The 21,361-nt window shown below is 33.5% G+C and overlaps 1 protein-coding gene across 16 annotated transcripts in view; it reads right to left on the bottom strand.

Moving 5' to 3' along the window:
* Positions 1-21,361, bottom strand: part of DMD (dystrophin) — a 1,199,681-nt gene that overhangs the window by 615,893 nt on the left and 562,427 nt on the right. For 13 of the 16 annotated variants that reach the window (XM_057411860.1, XM_057411861.1, XM_057411863.1 and 10 more), the window contains 7 exons: positions 15,373-15,552; positions 13,705-13,833; positions 12,015-12,185; positions 8,914-9,036; positions 7,263-7,400; positions 5,179-5,331; positions 4,084-4,266 (listed from right to left, as the gene is read on the bottom strand). In XM_057411860.1, the coding sequence (XP_057267843.1) occupies positions 4,084-4,266; positions 5,179-5,331; positions 7,263-7,400; positions 8,914-9,036; positions 12,015-12,185; positions 13,705-13,833; positions 15,373-15,552 (1,077 nt within the window). Of the gene's footprint in view, positions 1-4,083; positions 4,267-5,178; positions 5,332-7,262; positions 7,401-8,913; positions 9,037-12,014; positions 12,212-13,704; positions 13,834-15,372; positions 15,553-21,361 lie in introns of those variants that run through there. The other 3 variants (XM_057411866.1, XM_057411868.1, XM_057411867.1) reach the window with 3 other exon arrangements.

Here is a 21,361-nt window from a genome sequence, read left to right as displayed (position 1 = left end):
CCTGTGCTCATGCAGAAAATGTTTTCTCATGATAAAGACCTTCAGTAATCTACAAACACAGTAAATTTGGTCAGCTCAATAAAATCTAAACTGAGCCATGACATAAACATGCTCAAAGACTGCTGAAATGAAATCATGGCGAAAAAACATTCATAAACCCGGCATTAACTAAGGGTTATATAATTAAAAGTAATCAATATATCCATAACTGATTTTGATCCTGATTTGAATTAAACTATCTGAATCTAGCTTTTTCTCTGCAACAGATAACTATTTTGTCACCCTGGAACACTGGCATATACTGTTGCAGAAAAATAGTAACTGGAAGATTTAGGTTTAGGCTATAGCAAAGGGGATTAATAACTTCTGAAAATACCGTGAGACTGCCAATGCTTATAGAATCATAGAATCATAGAATAGTTAGGGTTGGGAAGAACCTTAAGATCATCCAGTTCCAAACCCCCTGCCATGGTCAGGGACACCTCACACTAAATCATGTTACCCAAGGCTCTGTCCAACTGGCCTTCAACACTGCCAGGAATGGAGCATTCACAACTTCCCTGGGCAACCCATTCCAGTGCCTCACCACCCTTACAGTAAAGAATTTCCTCTTTATATCCAATCTAAACTTCCCCTGTTTTAAGTTTGAACCTGTTACCCCTTGTCCTATCACTACAGTCCCTAATGAAGAGTCCATCCACAGCATCCCTATAGTCCCCCTTCAGATACTGGAATGTTGCTATGATGTCTCCATGCAGCCTTCTCTTCTCCAGGCTGAACTGCCCCAACTTTCTCAGCCTGTCTTCATACTGAATAATTTTAGATTCTTCAGAGGTAATCTATAAGTAAATTTCCCTTGATCTCTTTAATTTTTAGTGAAACAAATGTTTTAAAAAACAACCATGTAATTTTAATGTGCAAAAAATTGTATACTGCTCTAGGATTAAAGTTTAATGGCTTCTTTTTTGAAGAGTAGTATCTTAATTTTCCATTTATTTCAGTGGGATTATTGGTTAATCAGCATTTTAAAACATGATGGTAAAATATTCTACTCTTTAATAAATTATTTGGATTTCACAATTGCAGTTACTACCGATTTCAAATGGATTTCTTTAGCAGAAATGAAGTAGAACACTCAACTTTTCTTAGTACAAGAATCAGCAATCTACCTGACCAAAATCCACAATTTTTTGCCCATTGTTTGACACATAAGAATAAAAACAACAGGTGGGAGAATAAACTTCCAAGACAACATGAGCTTCAAAAACTTTTTCCCACTCAGTGTCATTTTAGTTCTGTGCAGTTGTGTTTATGTATGTTTGTACCATGTTTAATCTATTAATGCAGGAAACCCACCTTTTTCCCTGTAGAATTACTCTGACAATTTTCACTTAAAGAGATGACCACTATTACCAAATTGAATGATATCTCAAAATTGTCATTAAACAGAACATGCAGTGTTTGACGTAATATTATTACATCATACCTAATGATCAAAAGTGGTAGTGACAAAAAAACCCTCCTTTATATAAATACAAACCAATATATATTTATCAGTCAGTCGCTGGATGCTTGCTGCTGTATATATATTTGTGAGACAACCACAATTTTATGAGAATCTACCACGCTAGAGAGAACCAATTTTTATATGGTTACGGTTCCTATATCTTTCTGACAGCTCTTCCCAAGAAACACTGGGGAGAATTAAAATCCAGGAGAGCATGATCATTCTAAATTCACACTTTGATATCAGAAATATATTAGGTCCAACAAAGTAAGAAATGCAAATCTGTCATAAGCCACATAATTAAAGGTCTTTTTCAATGCAGTCTTGCTATATTTATTAAGTGAATCATAATGAATTGCAAAATATACAGTACAACTAAATCCTCATTGATTCATAATAACTTTCAATTGTTAAACGTGTTGAATACTTTATCAATTACAAATAAAAATGCAGCAGTTCTCTTTTTTTTTTGCCTTAAAAATAAATTCCTTTTTTAATTTTTAGGATATGGTTTTATTCTGTTGGTGGATTAAAATAGAAAAATCTCTGAGAAAGATAGTTTTGCTGGTATATGCATGTGTTCATGTGAATAGATTGAATTTTAATTTTTCTTTTGTATTTTAAGGTCTCACACAAACAATTAATTAATCCTCACAACATCCCTGTGAGGTAGGTATTTAGGCAGTATTAAAAAAATAAAAAATTACCAAGATTCAGCAAAACCAAAACAGTAGTAAGGCAGCTCTCAGTTCTCACTCTGATCTTTGCTAGGAAAATATACTGCCTCTCACCAATTTTAGTAGCTTCTGTAAAACTAAAATATTTCATATGAATATTACCTTGGTCATTGTCAACAGAGCAAGATTTTTTTCATGAGAAATCAGAAAGATACAGTAATTATCCTGTATACACATAAATGACCTCATTTCCCAGATACTAACAAGTAGTCTTCCTGCATGAAATGTTAGAGGATATTTTAAAATTTAACCATTAGAAGGATAGAAATATATAAATTGCATATTTTAACAAAAGAAAAAAACATGTAATTGTTACATGGCTTTAAAAAGTTGATGACTGTATTCCTTTGACCAACTCAAAAGCACTTGTGCTGATGTATCTGCCTTACATATTTAAAAGAAATATATGCTAATATGTTGTTTTATTAATTTACTAGTAAAATTTTATAATGGATATACTCATCCTCTTCCATGGTAGGTCGTGGGTGACAGAGAAAGCACACTGACAGCAGAATGTTTTTATATAAATTGCATGCACATCCTTATTTCTTACTTGCTTATCAAAGAAACAAACATATTCATTATAAAAAAAAGACTCATTTACAAGACAAAGTGAAGTCTGCTCTAGCTCCATTTCAATATAAACAATTTGCAACTGATTACATTCATCAAGTTTAATATAAACCATAGTAATCTGAAAAAAGTAATAATATGGAACAAGATTTAATAACATACAAACCAAAGTTAATGTTTCTCTGATTGTTTCCATGTTTCCATTAACTGAATAGCTATTCCAATTATTATTTTTATATATACATTATGTAACTTAATGGTAGAAAAGTTTAAAATACACAATTATTGCTGATTTTTGAAAGTTTGTTTTTTTTTTTACAGTCAACAATATATCAGTTAGAAATAACACTTCATGTATTTAAATTTTCATCATCCTGCCAGTAACCCCCCTCTGCAATCTAGGTGCATTACCACTAGCACTTTTAAGATTACAGAAGAGCACATAATGCAACAACTTCCTTGAGAGAAAATATTATCTCTCTTCATACAAAATCAAAAGCCCAGGAGGCAATGAGCAGAATAGCAATGAAAAACTGCCTTGTAACTGCAAAAGCAATCTCTGGTAACCTTTAAATGGGCAGCACCCAATACAGATTTTTATCATGAATCTGGAATAGTGTCCCTTTTATTCATCCAGTTACTGCAGCATGTATAAACCAGTAAGAATAATTATATTTTACATACAACTAAAGAACTCAAAATCAGAAGATAAAAAGTCAGTTCATAAAATTATGGCTTCATTCCAGAAAATTTAAAAGTACACTTTCTTGCAAAAACACTTTTGAGAATTAAAGCATTTGAAGAAGAAGCCAGGTATGTATAGTATTGTAAGAGTTTTTTTTTAATCTCTTCCTAAAGTGGTTATCACATATTATGGACAAAAAAAAAAAAAAAAAAAAAAAAAAAAAAAAATTGGCATGGGATGGGTTGTTTGGAAAACACAGTTCTTGTGGTTTACACATTCACTGAACAAAATAGATGCATGGCAAGCTGATGTTTTTAAACTGGAAAACGTTATGGAAAAATAATGAGGCAACAGAAATAAACATATTTTCATTGCTGAGTTTTTTGTAATTGGCTGATTTAACTTACAGGTAATTTTAAGACCATAATAGAGAACTATTAGAGTATAAAGATTCCCCTACTTGCAGACCATAGGGTTTCTCTTGTAAATGTCTGAAGAGTTGACCCTGAAGCTCTCATTGTTAGTAGAATGCTGTTAGTAGTAGCAGTTGCAAACATACGGGTTTGCCAGTAACAACTCACAATTTGTGCATAGTTGAGTCTTCGAAACTGAGTAAATTTGCTCTCAAAATCTCGCCAGCGCTTGCTGAGCTGTATCAGGGTTGGCTCCACTGCTTTTGCAGCCCCATCCTTAGACAAGCGTTCAGCTTGCCTGTGCACCGCATTCAGATCTTCCTTCTTCTTCTCCAATTCTCCATCAATCTCCTGGTGAGCAAAACCAATACAGGGCCCAGGACAGTTAGCTAACTAAATCAATCAACTTAAAATTAGCAAAATACTTCTGTCAGAAACTTCATTTCCATTTTATTGTTACAAGTAAAATTTACAACTATTTCATGTCTTATTTTACATTCAAACAAAAAAATAACGGAAATTGAATAACTTTCTTGGAGATTGGCTGTAGAGGTATCACAGCTAGTGCACACTGAAAACTGGTTATCAAAGGGCAACAGTTTCAATTTTCAGATTCTTGGCAACACACTTTGATGGGCAATTGGAGAAATTATTTTCTCAATAAGGGTCAGCATATTCAAGACAAATAGTGTTTGGACAGATGAGAAATATATAAGTTGGTTCTTTAATATATTACTTAACTCCAATTTTACTCTGTAGGAAACTCAACAGAGAATGAAGCAAAGAAAGACGATGCAAAATAAACTAGGAAAACCTTTGACAGTATGTAAATAAATCTATAGAGTTTGACAGTGACACATGAATATGTTCTGATGAAAATGAATGTGCTAACATGAGATAGAGGTCATCCATATATCGGAAAGTCATTTGTTCATCTGGAACAAAGATACATAAAAAAAATTAAAATTGTTACTAGAAAACATTTGATGCTTCTTAATATATGACACACTTTCCATATTATTGACAAAACATTTTATTGTTTCAAATTATTTATATAACATTCTGTATAAAAAACAAATACAAGATTTAGTACAAAAAGAAATGTCAGTTTGAACAGAGGTAATTAGGTTTTGTTTTAATATAGAAATGAAGAACAAACTGATAATATCTATATCTATTGGAATATTTGTTGCATTTGCTGTCTGATAAATTGATAAACTATTACTCAAAAGATCTACCATTGCCATTCCATAACAACATTACCTTTAGCTTCTGCTCATCTCTGTGGTCTGGTAGACTGGCTAACTTTTTCTCAATGTCATCCAGCCATGTCATTAGGTCATCAGCCTGCCTCTTGTACTGATACCATTGATGAGAAATCTCTAAAGCCTTTTTTCTTCTTTGAGATCTCAAGTCCTGTTCACAGTGCAGACATTATTAGAATATGAATTAAAGGCTTATAAAGTATGAACTGGCATGTGTGCACATTGAAGGGGAAAAATGTGCACAAGGCCACTATTTTATTTTAATTAAATGTTGCTACTTAAATCAAGTATCTAAGTATCTCAACACAGCCTATTTTCCTCAGTTTAACAGCATATAAGCAACCAAACACAGCATATTTTCATCTGTTTAACAGATTATTTTTTTTTTCTTTTAAAGGATGTTACTTAATTCATGGTTGTTCACATGATGAACAAACCACTGAGACAGTCACCAATATTCAGAGAAGTTAAGACTCTTACATAAATGTCAGTATTTTATATACAACACTTCTGCTCAGAATACTTACTGGACAGATGGAAACACAGCCCACTTTGTATCTAGCCATAAGTGGGCTTCATGTGTTTTCTAGTCTCCTGTGAAATTCTAGCCTGCATGCAAACTATGTAACTATTCAAAAGAAAATAAATTCAATGCTGTATGCAAAGACAGCTTTCCTTTTCCTAAATTAAATACAATTTACATAACAAATGTGTCTATGACTCAGCTTTATAAAAATATTAAAACCTTAAGAGGAAGGTAAAAAAAGTTTATTTCATAGAAATATTATTAAATATCCTCCATTTGAATTTATCTACTTAACTTTAATTTCGTATGTGCTCATACAAAATTCAGAAAATATTTTCATTACTGTAACTTCTTATTAAGAAGTAAATTAAAAAAATATTACTGGTACATTCTATATAAAAATACTCGGATGAATTTGCCTCAGCTGTTCTTGAATTTTATTTGAAAAGGTTGAATGCCTTAACGGAGTCACCCAAAGGAAAATCAATCACTGTATTCCACAGAAACAGACAGTAAGGATCTAGTTAATAGAATAGTTCTAGAAACAGTTTTCTTGTTTCTCCTCCATAAAAAAATGTTAATTACTTCCATTTAGCTTGGAACAGTCAAAGACAGACTTAACAGATTGTAAGTTTCTTTTAAATATGGACAAAACAAAGGTACATTCAAGCTATTCTTTTACTGAATACAATCAGATCTGCAAAACTAAAAATGAGAATGAAACCCATAGCAAAGGAAAGGTGTTGCTTAAAAATAAGTAATAATAAAATTTAACCATGCCACATTCACCAAGCTGAGAGCAAATGAATACAAATTTTCAAAAGAGAGAAGAATTCTGCTTGCAATAGATGAAAGATTCTTCTATAGTAGCCAGAGCCTACAGCTCAAGGCAGGTGACCAAGGTAAACCTTCTAAGTGTAAGATTCTTTCTTTCCTCACTTTTATTTTCCCCTGGATAATTACACTCCCAATTATAACTACAAGTTTGTCCAAATAGGTCTCACTTGTGGATGTTTCTAGGAACAGTATCATACCTCCAGGAGTATGGTAACACAGAATTCTGATACATGACTGGTTTTCAGCCTCTTAGCTCCTAGGTCTATTGGCAATACCACCTACCTAGAAAGGCTGGAGCCACTTTTCCCACTAAAGAACACAGTATGCAAATCTTTTACTAAAGGATAAAATAACTTACTCATTGACAGAATTGTTAACTGAAAACATAAGTTTGTGAGAACTGATTCTAACTAACATCTAGACTGCTGTTGGAGAAACATAAAACATGCATAATGTGTTAAAGAAGGAATTCTTTTCAAAGAAATCATTGTCCAACTGGCAATCACATGGTCGTAACACTGAAGACAAAACATACTTGTTAAGATGGAGATTTAAAATGTCTTTTCCAAGGCATCAAGAGAAGTATATAAGAAAATACATGTTTACAGCCAAATACTCATTTCTAAATAGTAATGAAAATTCTCTTAACAGAACAATGTCCTGAAATTTATACAAAAAAAGGTTTTAGTAGCATGTGCTTATAATTCTAGCTCCTATACCTTGAGAGTATTATGTTTACTCTGCAACAGCTGTTGTTTTATCTTTATTTCCTCACGTTTTCTCTCATCCATGATTCTCTTTTGAAGTGTGTCACCCCTTTGCAGCAATTCTTTCACTGTGCTTTCGTCTTCTTCACTCTGATTTTAAGGAAAAAAAAAAAACAACAACAAAAACCAACAACAACAAAAGCCAGTATAATGGGCATTTAAATCTAATTATTATTTAAGTCCTAGGAGAAACAGACATGTAAGGCTACACTTTCTATGCTAAGGTAATCATTTAACAGCTATTTGCAGTTCTATACTGAAGCCAAAATATGTTTTACTTACTTTCTACAATATATATAGACATTTTATGGGTACATGTAAAACAGCACATGAAAACCTATAGATATTTGATATTAGATTTTATACAGCAACCAGGATAATGGGATGAAAACGTTAAAGGCAAAAAGGTAAAATATATTTTGCTTAAAAAAACCACATATATATCTAAAATACTCTAAATCACTGTCAGTAGTCACTGAAATTGCCAGTATGCTAGCATGTCATTCCTGACCATTTCTTGTATCACCACAGTGCAAAACAGCTTTTCTGACAGGCAAAACACTACCACTAAGTAGTTTTTACATAGAAGTTATATCTATGCCACAGCTTTTGGGAGTGTTTCTCTTGAAGTGCACCAAATGTTTTACATAAGGAAAGGGAACAAAATATACCTAAGCAGTAGAAACTGCTCTGTCAAACTTGATTCACTTAGAATTTACCACTGCAATACATACTGCCTTAAATTTTATTTTTCCTGCATAAATAAAAAGAAAAAAATCCTTTAAAGATTCATTTCAGCATTGATATAAAATAGCTAGGTTTGAAGAATTACTTAAATGGAAAAGAATACTGACTCTTTATATTTCTTGTAAAGAAATAATCTGATCTTGATGAGAACTCATTTAGAAAGAGTTCTAAAGACGAATCTGTGTTACTGCTCAGCCAAGAAATGTCATTCCTCTGAAAATCATTCTGGAGAAAACACACAATAGCGGCAGCAGTAGCAGAGCACAACAGTATTTTACTCCTCTCTTTTTGGTTCCCCCCACCAATATGTATAGCTTTTTAATTGCAAGTTTTCTACTTTCAACAAGAAAATATGAGTAATAAAGCTTTCCACAGCCACAAAAACTATTCACAATAAGTGGTATAATCAGATTGATTAAGAACTAATTGGCAAACGGCATTTCTTTCAATGATCATTACCTAGCATTTGTTCTTAGTGAATGTCTTTGTTGACTATATTGCCCATTTAGACACATCATTATGAGTTTTCTTCGACTTTATACCCCTATGAAGATTTTAATATTCATTCCCTATTCTGTAATATTTCTGGTAGTAGTACAGGACCCATACATAATATTTCTGGTTTGCTTAGTATTTTCACTAGGGTTGAAAAATATTTTTCTTATAAACTAATAATTAATTTAACACTAAAACTTTTAGTTAATGATAACGTGGGACTTTTGATAATATATTAGCACAGTGAAAATTTTGTCCTAGTGCTATCTAAAGATCCTAATACAAATATGGAAGTTTCTAATTTTCACTCGCTTGTTTTTATCTCCCTATTTCACTCAGACTTCCATTTCAACCAAATTACCATATCTTTATTGAAGTCCTCCTCCTTCAGATTCACGCCCTGCTGAATTTCAACCTCCAGCGGTTCAAGCATTTTTTGTATATCGAAGTCAAATTGCTCCAGTTCCTTCAAAGGAATGAAGGGCTAGAATTGGAGAAATACAAAGATCATTTATTTAAATTATATAGCTTAGTAGTTATACAAAAAAACCTCAACTAAACAAAAGAGAAAAAAAATCCTCCAAAATGAATCACAGCATAATTATGGTGCTTTAGTTCAGCATTCAGTTTTAAATTCTAAATGAAACACCACTTATTAACAATACACTGCCCTTTATCTACCTGGTACCCAAGTGCCTGTGGATAGTTTAATGTACAATATGCAATATACTTATTAAATGCGTTGCAAAGAATCAACAGAAAAAAGCTTTCTTCTTTCAAAGCTTTAAACACAAGAATAAACAAGAGATTCTTGATGATGCATAAAATTTAAAGAGAAATAATGCTTTAAGATATTCTAGGAACTCTTGGACATACAACTGTCTTCTTGCTAAGGACATAAGCACATTATATTCTAGTCAGTTCTATCTTACTCTTCCCTCCAGTACAATTGGTATTTATTATAAAGGAAATGTTTTTAGTGAGGATGGTAACTATAAAAGTTAATCAGTTAAAACAAGAGACTGTACTTCAGCTGTAATCTATTCTCAGCTGTACTACAGATGATCTGGGAGAATTATGGTAAAAATGCCTTAGTTTTAGCTGGTTGATTGTTTTAATGACAAAAATTTTGAACACTTATGAACATTAACTGAAATATAATAACGCATGGTATTTGTAGAGAATAATATTGTGCTAGCAAATTTTCATCAAGAATCTCAGAATTACACATTTTTTCATATGCTCTGAAGGATGTCTTCAAAAGTACTAAAGTCTTACTGAAAGACAAATCAAGTAATAAAACTGGAATATAAAAATTACTAGTCTCTGAAAATGTGAAGAATAATTACAAAGGGAAAAATGGGAGGAAAAATACTAAATGAAATTCCAATAATTGAATGAGGTGAAAAGTCCACTTGTAAATGTTAAATCTTATTTTAGTATTCTATGATCATTTTATTAACTCAGGACACAACAATTATGTACTACCGTTTAGAGACTTCATGAGTCATTTCTTTTTTACTTCACTGATGTACTGGGAATTGTAAGCATTTGAAAATATATAGCAAATTAAAAAAAAGATGTGAATTGATTGAAAATAGATTATGAGAGCTTATTATCCTCTTGAATTTATTTTTTTAATCTGTTGTTCACCAAGTGAATAATTTTACCTAAGTATGAAAAAAAAATTGAACCACTAAGGAAGCATAATATCACCTTGTAAGAATAATAATTTCTCAGCGCATAAAACTAAAATTATAACTAATGGAAGTACAGTTACCTACATTATACAGGTGGACAAAACGAGGTAGCCAGCAAATTAGTCCTTTAGCCTAATGCATACAGCAAATCAGTAGAATCGCCAAGAGGTCTAGACAAGCTTTTGCTGCTCTATCTTACACAATACTAATTACGATGGATATCCCTTTTGAATCATACCCTAGCTGTCCATTCCCCAAGGTCCTGGAAAAGGTTCCCTAAATTCTAATTTGCTATTAAAATTATGTGCTGTAGTAATTACTCTCATCTTGCTAGATATATAGTATATAAAGCTTAGTGAGGTGCTGCCATTCCAGCAGCCTATACAATCACCTTGCCTATAAAATCATAAATAGAACACCTGAGAGAAAAGGTTGCCAGGTGGAAGCAGTCTGCAGTGTTCTGAAGACACTTCATGTATCTTGACAATCATCTTTTCCCACTTCTGTGGGTGAACCCACAACATGCAATGCAAAGAGTTAACCCACGATAAAGCATCTACAGTCAGTACCATTTTTCTGTAAGACAAGCAATAATTTCACACAACTCTATCAAAGGCTGCATCAGCCCTGTATGCTTACAGCATTGTGGAAGTGCAAGGCAAAACTGCAAATGAAATCCAAACTGCAGATAGCAGATGTTCAGAATAAAACATTACACAACACAATTGCTTGGGCTTTGTGCCAAGATGTTCTTGGTCTACAGTTTGTACTTGTACAAGAAGAAAGTGAGAAGCACACTGGAACAGTTCAAGTGCTACTGATGGCAAACAGGAAAAAAAAATAATTATTTATAGGACATATTTTTCCATTCCAGAAGCGAAACCTAAACAAACTCAAATATCTATAAAGAATGTGCTGGTTGCATAGGGTATTGAGCCCTGCATAAACCCCTGCATAAAATAACTCATGAAAACCAAGTCTCTTTGTATATGCTTTTTGCAAAACTTATTTCCTGCTCTGTCACTGAACCTCTGTGCATTTATTTCCATTGCAATTAAAGTAGCCAGTAAAAATAGTTAAGATTAGGATCCATACATTCCCATTATCCTATATACTAAGTTTCATGGCTGCCTGCTTTAAAATCTGCTGAATAGCTCTCTGCAGTAAAGGCAACAAATACAGTGGAGAAAGTAGGTGGTTTATGTCTTTCATCATTCCAATTCAGAAGACACAATTTAGCTAAAAACTACTTAATCCATACTGAATTCAGTAGGGATTCAGATTCAGTCATCAAGCTAGCTGTACAGGTGAGTAGCTGGAGTATAATTAAAATAGTCTGCATATCTATCTATCGATCGATCTCTATCTCAAATCTTGGTGAGTCACAGCCTCACAGGAAAGACTGAGAACATTTAATGAGAAATTAACCCTCAAAAGCCAATGTGTATAAATACAGGCTAATCGTACTTTAACAAGATTAAGAATCTTGCTAATTCCCAGATGTTGTTCAGTCTTTGTAAACTACTGAAGTAATTGTTAAATTCACATAAGGTCAGTGAATGCTTCTAATTCTGAGCAGTGAAGTATGACCTTAGTGCCAAAACACACTTTAAAAGAAAAAAAGATAATTCTTAGTATCTACATTTTTTTCCATTAAAAGCTTAGGTTTCGGAGAAACTTCAGCCCGCAATATAGTTGTAATTGGGCACCTTGCATAAATACCATTTTGTATGCACTTCCATATGGAAGCAAGCCCTCCTACCTTTCCACTCTTAATTCTTTGTGATATAGTTGCAAATCGCTGGTTGAGCTCTGACAGTTTAGGCTCTATTACTTTCCTGCAGTGATCTCCACGGTTTGTCATCAAGTCTATCGCCTGGTCACGCACAGAGTCCACCTTTGGATGCATATCATTCAGCTCAGCCTTTAAGCGCTACAGTCCGTGAGCAAGAGACAGGGCTTGAAGTTAGTAATAAATGCAAAGAGAGAGAAAGAGAGAGAGAGAAAGTGTGCAAAGGAATAGGGAGCAAAACCACAAAGCAAATTCAGATAATTACTCAGGAGTGTGTAAATCCAGTAGAAACCCATTAGGTAACATTCCCACTCATATCCCTCAAATTTATAGCAGGAATGTATCTACATGTCTGTTTTATTATCTCCTAGTGGAAATTAATGATGAACATTATTTCTAGGCAGGTTCTTACCTGCAATAATACAATCCTCAGCACATTTCACAATACGCTAAATTATGTTATGTTCCCAGTGCTAGGAAAAGCTGCTAATTCATGTATTATAGAACTGGATGTATACCTGTTGCTTTCAATTCTGTTTATGGCCATAGTTGTGGCAGGGAAAATTGACCAGATGAAAAACAATGTGGTTTGGTTTTTTTTTCCTATAAATCTATCACAATTTTTTTTTTTTTTTTTTTTTTAAAGAGGACAAATACATTATTCCTCTGCAATAGTAAACAGTAGATTGCAGTATGGGCAGAGGCTGAAAAAGATAGCCAGGCATTCAGGAATCATGAACACAGTTGGGCATTAAGAATTACATTTCACTGTCTGTATGAAAAGCCTTTGTGAAATACAAACATACATAACTATTGCTGGCAAAGATAATTGCACTTTTTACGTGATGGTGGTAAAATTGTTCATTAAGCCACAAAAGTGTCTCATAATCCTGCTGAGATCAATGAGGCATTGATTTATGCTCTGCCTTGGAATTTGTAAAGTTTTCCTTTAGTAAATGGTATCATTATGTTAGTGTCAGCAATACAGTTCTGATTCTTATTTGCAAACTGTTCCTCAGATAGCATGTGTTAACCATAGGGTTCAATACAAAGTGAAACTTCACAGTGATTTAGGAAGTAAAAAACCAATCCATATAGATAACTTTTTGAAGTTGTTTAATGTTAACAAAGGAGGTATTTAAAATGAGTTTAAAATTTGCATCTATCTTGCAACTTCTGATCAATACACTAACACATTATTATGCAGCTAGTGTGGTAGTGTTCTGGCATGAAAGCAAACAGTGTTTGTAGAATTAAAACAATTATATCACAAAGATATCAAATGCAGATACCATGAATATTAGGAAAGTATAAGAGAAAAAAGAAAATACATAAAAAATGAAGAACACAGCAAAAAAGGATCTTGTTCAACCAGATGTGTTTAAGGAGTATTTTCCAGTAAACAAAGGTTTAATAAGGTGCTGTTCTACTCACCAGGAAGTCCCCAAGATTTATAATAACATATCTGGTTTTATTTCTGCAGGGATTTAACTTTCGTAATGCAGTGCAAATTTATTAGGTAATCTACAAGCTGCCAGAGGGTAGCTTTAACATAGAAAAAAATGTTAATCAATCTGTGATACCTTTCCAAATATGCTAGTTTTGACACAGTCTTTTTTAGAATAAAATTAATACTTTTGAGAATATCATTTTTTTTTACCTTAAGACTTTCCTCTTTTTGGTGGGGTTTTTGTTTATCAGATTCATCCAACAGTATTTCAGCACGATACATCCAAGTTGTGACATTAGCTAGATTCTGATCAAAAGCCTCCATGTGCTTTTGATATTCCTGCAATGTGGAAAAGGTAAATACTGCATACAAAAAAAGTAATCAGAATTGAAATTATAGGTGCAATTATGCTCAGTATGGCAAACATGCACACGTTATGAAATTAATTTTTTTTACACAGTAATTTCTTGTTCTGTGAAGGATAGAATCTGTTGTTTGTTTGCTATCACTTTATATATTAACTTCCTTTAAAAAGACATTCTAGGGGAGAGATAAACTTCCAAAGAGACAGGCAGGAGGGTGATAAAATCACACACAGCCAGATGCAGGTGGCTGCAGCTCAGCCAGACTGCTGAGAGGAACAGGAAGCAGACAGATAGACCTATTGAAGATGGAAAGAATTGTTTCCCAAGAAGCAGGTACAGAATTCATTTGGAAAGCCAAAGTTGATTAAACCTCATAGTAACAAGATGCACTTCACGATCAAGAATAGGAGCTTTGTATCTAAAACTCTTATTTTCATTTCATCTAACTTCTCTGCTTTGAGACTCTGCTTTTTAAAAATGCTTTTTGACATTCTGATTTTTTTTCTTTTCCCCTCTACTTAATTTAAAAACATTTTGTCTTTGTGGGTGTGCTGACTAGAATGAGGCACATGCATATCCACACCATCACCATACCTATGTGTACCACACACCTGAGATCAAAGATTTTACTAGTCCTTTTGACCTCCACATCTTTGTATCTTTATTTTACACTGTTTTAAAATCAGCACAAGACCAAATCTCTCTCTTAGACTTTTTTATCATGGGTTCTAGTAAATATTAACAAAAGAATCCAAAGCAGAGAAAGTAAAGGAATGCATAAATATATCAGACTATAAACCCCATTACGTTTCTTATAACTAGTTTCACATTGAAGCTGAGCACCTACATCACACTGAATTAAACGCTTAAGTTTTCCAGATAATTTCACTTGTATATTGTATACAGCTAAAGAAGCCCTGTAATGATGCTGTATTTTTATTGCAGAAGCATTTTTAATGGAGGCAGACAGACTCTAGTGGAGTTTTAATCCATCAAGCTCTGAAAAGTCATGATAACAGTTAATACACCCTTGAGAATCACTTCAGTTTCTCTGGGTTGAAACTGCATTCCAATGGTCTCAGCAACAGAAACAGCATACATGATATCCCGAAGTGTTCTTGCAGCCCAGTGGTCAAGATTTATTTCACTTGTTTCATATTCAAGTAATCTAGGTCCTTTGGAAGAAACTTTATTTCATGTGTTAGGAAAAGAAACAAAAACCAATCCAACAATAAAACCCCGACTAAAACCCAAATAAAATATAACAATCCCAGAACTACTGTGGCAGACAGGAATGGGAAGCGTTAACAATCAAAGCTGGACAGAGCCATCACTCAGTAAGCAGTCAGATTCTTAAAATATATACAATGTCCTAAACAACAAACGATCTGATTGTCTGTGTACCTACGTATTGAATAAACGTAGTCCATGGCACCAGAAAAAGCATTTCTGTAAGGCTGAGCACCTATGACTGAGCACCAACGTTTCCTCTGAACAAATGCATTTTTCTTACCAGTAACAGATTGAACCATTCCTCAGCACGTGATGTTACTGCTATCCAATTACTGTTCAGGAGGATGAGCTTGTTCTCCACTAGACTTTCCCTCCCTTTCAGCACTGTCTTCAAATTCTCTCCTAAATCACTGATGCTCTTGAGCTGGACCTGGCGTTTCTCAATCTCTTTCTGTGTTGCCTACATGAGCAGAATGAAAAATAAAAGTTCAGGAAATTAAAAATTCTCCACACTAAGAACATGACATATTTAAACAGCCAGTAAGTTCACACTAAAACACAAACTCTTACTTCCTATAGGATGGGAAAGCATTCTGTGAAAAAGTTTAAAGCAAACTGCTCCTCTTTAGCCCTGACAAAATTGTAGATGCTTTCTGACAAAATTGTAAATGCTTTCCATAGCCTCGCAATATTTTTTTGTAATTGTTTAATTTTAAAAGGTGTGAGTTATCTCTCACTCCAGTGCTCAAACTGTTGTTTTAATAATTAATTATTCAACAAGTATCCATGTTTTATAATATTTATATTGCAATGTTTAAAGTTACTTTGCATACAATAAAATGGCATAGTTTTCAAATTGCACATAAAGTTTACATTATAAATGGAACAAAAATAAAACATCTTGATGCTGTTTTAAGACTTGGAGAACTCCATTGAAAATATTCTAGTGAAATATTTTAATATTCCTTTAACATTTTCTAATGAAATCTTTTTCAACAGAAGCCATGCCCTTCTCTTTTAAAAGATTTCTTAACTGCAGAAATATATCTTTTTATTACTTTCACATGGGACTTCACTCTGAGAACTAAAATAATAAAATAAGCTATTGTTCACAGCATCTCTAAGCTTGAATGACTAAAATACATGTATAAGACCAGATTTCCAGCATCTAAACCCACTATTATTTTACCTCATATAAACAGCTTTAAATGGTATGTCAGGTCATATAATTATTCATGTCTTAATATTTTTTTGCAACATGCAACCACACAGTGCAGAATATAACAATCTTGCTGTATACTTAAGGAGAGGCACAAATTTTGTGCACCTAGTATCACATATAACCATTTTTATGAGAGAAATTTATCTGAGCTCCTTTGCACCCGATAGCAATGATCCAGGCATATATGATCTCTGCTTATAAAATAAACCTTCACCTAGAAGTTAAATGGTCCAAACTGAACACAAACAGAAGCTAGGAGAAAAGTAAGAATCACTCGTCTCCAGATATACTGACTTCTCACAGATAACTTGAATACACTAAAAGAAGAACCACATCTATTCAAACTGCAATCACAGTTATTCCATCTCAGGATCAACACTGTTACTGCAGTAAAACCTCACCTTTATATCCTCCACCCTATCACACCTCTCATGGTCACACATCAGTACAATTTCATTGATAATTCCATTTCTAGGAAAGTAAAATTTTCAGTTTGCAGTAAAGACAGTATAGAAATTATTCTTTTTGGTACAATATAGTCATAATAATACCTCCAAGTTGGCATACATAATGTTTAAAGCAGCAGCTCACATTCTATGTTTAGTAGAATAAACGATCTGATTTTGTAATGTTATTTCACAGAAAAAGTTTTATACTTGCATTTCATTGAATTTTCCACATTCTATCATTCTTTTCAAATACACAGGAAATATAATAGAACCAAGACATGATTAATGAAAATTATTAACGAGAAAATACATAATTATAGAATTTGAAATTCTATCGAATTGAGAGTTTCAAATTTCAAAAGGTTCTTGTGAGATTAAAGGAAAAAACATGTCCTTTTCTAGCGCAATTTTAACTGTTTCATAGCAGGTACAAAATGCCATCATTAAAAAAAAAACAATAAGGCAAAGAATATGCAAAATTTTGATCAGCTTGATTATGTTTTCTGAGCAACTTACTTCCATTTGGAAAAGAATTGCTGAAGCGTATTTACTATGGGTTGTGGTTTCCTTTGTAGTTTACATGTATAAAAACTCAGAGCAGTCTTTAGCTATACATAAAAATCTTAATCCTAATTAGAAATGTAAATTGAGGGATCAGTTTATTAAATTTCTATTTAACAAAACTGCTACCCAAAAGCAGGATGTGTAATTCCATATGTGTAACAAAATGTAACAGTGATTTGCCTGATCCCAGGAGCTGTTCCTGTCAAAGACTAGGTGCACCTACAGGCAGTATGAATATTAACACTTCTGTGTATTAGCGAGTAAGAGACATAAATAACCAATGAGATAAGTAAACAGTGACATTTCCCCCTACCTTCTTAAGAAAAACACATTGAGGCCTTCAACACAGCATCAAAGTGAAAAAGCCATCTTCCGCAAATTTCAAATCTCAATTATTCAAAATTCTTATGTATAAAATCCTGGACCCACTCAATACAGCTTTAAAAATAACAGGGTCTGAAAAGACAGCGGAATTCCACACTGCAAGATCAGCTAGGACCTCCTCTGTATGGCATAATGGGTACTGGTAAACTAACAACATTTTTTTCAGTTCTTTCTCAGGTTCCAATATTCAGTGAATTGCTCTTCACTTACCACCTTTTCCTGTCTGTTCTTCAGAAATAAAAGAACACGAAAAATCAAAAGCACCACCACAAGGGGTTCATTATGAAACATGGACAAATAAAGCGACGAAATTCTTCCCAGAAGGTCTAAGCAATTTATACATTTTGATTTTGTGTGCTTATCAGGATGAAACCATGTAACACAAAGAAAATACAGAAACCTGTGAGAAGTTGGGAATTTTCTGATGCAATCTCACATGCCCTTTTGTGGGAACAGAAATGTGTAAATAAAAAGTTGAACTAAGCATTGTAACACCCAGAATTCAGTTGCAGCTGTGAAAATTTGTCAGCAGTGTTCAACAGTGCTTTAAAACAAACTACATTCACTCTGCCATTTATCAGTATAGTGAAGCTATTACATTTCTTTTTTTTCCTCAGGACTAGTCTATTTTATTTATAAAACAAAAGTTTATTCAAGTGTGTATTACCTGCCGGAAGACAAATGTTCCATAAATACTTTCAGAAAAGACAGCTCTAATGAAATGTGTATACAAATTATAAAAATTATATTAAAAATATATATATATATATATATATATACACATTGTCATCTCTTCTTTATGTATGCCTCCATGCAGGAACACAGCTACTAGCAGACACAAGAGTTAAAGAAGATGGCAATCTCTTCATTCAGATTGTTGTTCAAATTTCTGTTAGACAGAATTATGAAATGTCTCCTTGGAGGAAACTCTTGTACTTCCAAGTTTTTGAAGTACCAGTTACAGCTATGTGGTACAGGATACCACAATGGAAATTCTTTGAAACAAAAAAAAATCATTTGTATTTCACTGAATGAAATCTTTCCTTATGTTGTAAAGGAACCTTTTTTTTTTCTTTCACTTGTGTTTCTTAGAAAAATGCTGTGTGTTCCTTAATCAAAACTGGGAAACCACATCTGCACTAAACCCCCAAGAACTGAACATTTCCAAGAGAAATGGCATATAGGTTTCCAGCACCCAGGAAAGGAAAGGAATCAGATCCTTCTTTGTTAAAACTCTGCATGTGGAGCATGCCTCTGATGACCAGTTTCTAATCTCCACCCTGGTAACACCAGAGGAAGGAGAGAGAGAGTGAGAAGACTAGCTGAGCTTGCCTTATATTAGTCCCTACCATCAAAACCTCAGGAAATAAATTGTAGTTACCAATAAAATAGTAGTTATAAATAAAAGCTTTATTTAAGAAAAAAAAACAATTTCAGATGCCTTGAAACCTGGATAGAAATGAGATTGCTCTGCAGTGTCAAAAGGCATGGGGATAAGCTTTACTGTGAATTTTTGAGGTTTGGAGGTGCATACAGTAGTATTTTTTCTATTTTACATATGGATCAATATGACATGGTGAATCGTGTTAGCATAAACAAATGTAGTTCCCTGTGCACTTCTAGAGGAGTTCAAAGCATTCTCTGTGTACTGTGGCACGCTCTTTCTTTCAGTTTACTAACGAAAACTACCAATTTGGCTTTGTTCTTTTGGGGTTTTTTACTGGCTGTTTCGTAAGAGAGTGAAAATCATAACCTCCTTCACATGCGCAAATTATAGGAATGAATTACATTTGAAAGCAGAAGCTACATAGGAATGGCTTTTCCTGAGGATGTGGTGCATAGGGTTTCTGAGCTATACTTTATAATGATAATACCACCATGTATCAAGTTGAACTGCTGATGTTTTTTTCAAACAAACCAGAATTGTGATTAAATGCAGAGGGTAAGATTTTAGTTGTGGTGGTCATTGACATATGTAAATTTAAAACAAATTAAGCACCTGCGACTGAATGAAGGAAAAGTTCTGTGTTCCTCTTCTACATAATCTGTATGCCTCAGACTCCTTGAAAGTAATCTTTGCAATCTGAACCTCTCTAAAAGAAATTAAGTGGCTTGGCTCTCATGGGTGGGATGTCAGAATTAATCACAAGCTGGCATTATGGCCTTCTCAGCAGCTGATTATACATAGTTTTGTTTATTCACAGCACATCTTTTATTTTTATTGCATTCTGGCCGCTGACTATGAATCAACTGTCACAACTTAAAGATAATTTTCTTTTACTGATATTACTGACATGAAATATGTTGCTAAATGCGTTAGTTAATGTAATTCTTAGTCCTTCAAGTCATCTTTATACTCAGTGGTATTATATACTGAGCTAAAACATCGCTAAAGCACTGGCAGACACATACTGCTGATAGTAGGGAGTGAAACAGAACTTTTCCTAGTAATGCCATCTGCTATTTCTTTTTTGAGAACATGGTTTCCTGGCAATCTAATTCTTATCAGGCCAGTTCCTGATTAAAAGACAAATAAATCCCTCAGTGGTTAATGTCTTCAGTGAAAAATACGTTCACTAAATCAGACTTCTAATTATAAAAGGATATCTAACACATGTTTAATGACTATCTTTCCACCCACATGTCATTTTTCTTATCTATTAAAACAGAACCCCATTCAAATGAAAAGATTTAGCTTGTCTCCACTGAGTAAAAAGGCAGGATTTACAGTCTTCAGTAAACTGCCAATCTCATTTCACATAACTCAGCCAAGTTTTTGTTGCATCCTTAGAAAAATTCTAGACATGAACAAATAATGCACTTCACATTCATATTAATGTTATGTTTCATTAACATAATCAAGATGGGCATCCATTTTTATTCTAGGTGTTTATACCATGAAGACAATGTTTGCATGTATGATTTTTTTTTTTTTTAATTCTATCCTCTATAATTATCTTTGAAACACTCCAAGTTCTTTTCACTTTTAAGAAGTCTTGGGTACTGAAAATAATTAGAAATAAGTGCAGTAATAAATATAACTGCTTTCTCATGCTGTAAAGGAAAAAAGATTATGAGCTCTCTGCTGAGTTATGTCATCAGCAGCATACATTCGATTTTCGGTTTATCCACACAACTGAGTTCTCTTTCCCCCTCCATTTTCCATCTTAGCATTTCTGCAGACCATCCTCACAATGGGTATCTGCTGGGTTTAATTCATCTCCCAGTGTATTTCATTAGATCGGTTACTGGTTTTGGCAGCCTACTTACCCAGGAAGTCCAAAGCCCAAAGCTGCAACATTAATCAGATACTGTGAGGCCCTGGTTCTGGGGACTGAATTATTAATATACAATTTTGTATGATGCCTCAATAAAATCCACATAGGAGTAACAGTATTGTACTTATTTATGAAGTACTCACAAGAATTTTAGTGTCCAGGATCACATGCAGTAAGTAACACATGCCTCTTTATGAAAAGGGATACTCATTTTACATAATTTCTGCAAATACTTATATTTAGGAGACTAGGATCTGCCACCTATGCTATATGTTTGATTGCTCAAAATTAAAAGCGTGGTTATATTTATGCAAATATTGGCTTTCATTTCCTAAAGAGAATCTAAATAAAGGAATTCAAACAGACACTCAG

The sequence above is a fragment of the Pezoporus wallicus genome, unplaced genomic scaffold (assembly GCF_028554395.1).
Source record: "Pezoporus wallicus isolate ANWC-B61680 ecotype Strahan unplaced genomic scaffold, APGP_CSIRO_Pwel_v1 contig_1438, whole genome shotgun sequence".
Classification (NCBI taxonomy): domain Eukaryota; kingdom Metazoa; phylum Chordata; class Aves; order Psittaciformes; family Psittacidae; genus Pezoporus; species Pezoporus wallicus.
The sequence above is the reverse complement of the archived record's forward strand: the minus strand, read 5'-3'. Positions and strand labels throughout refer to the sequence as shown.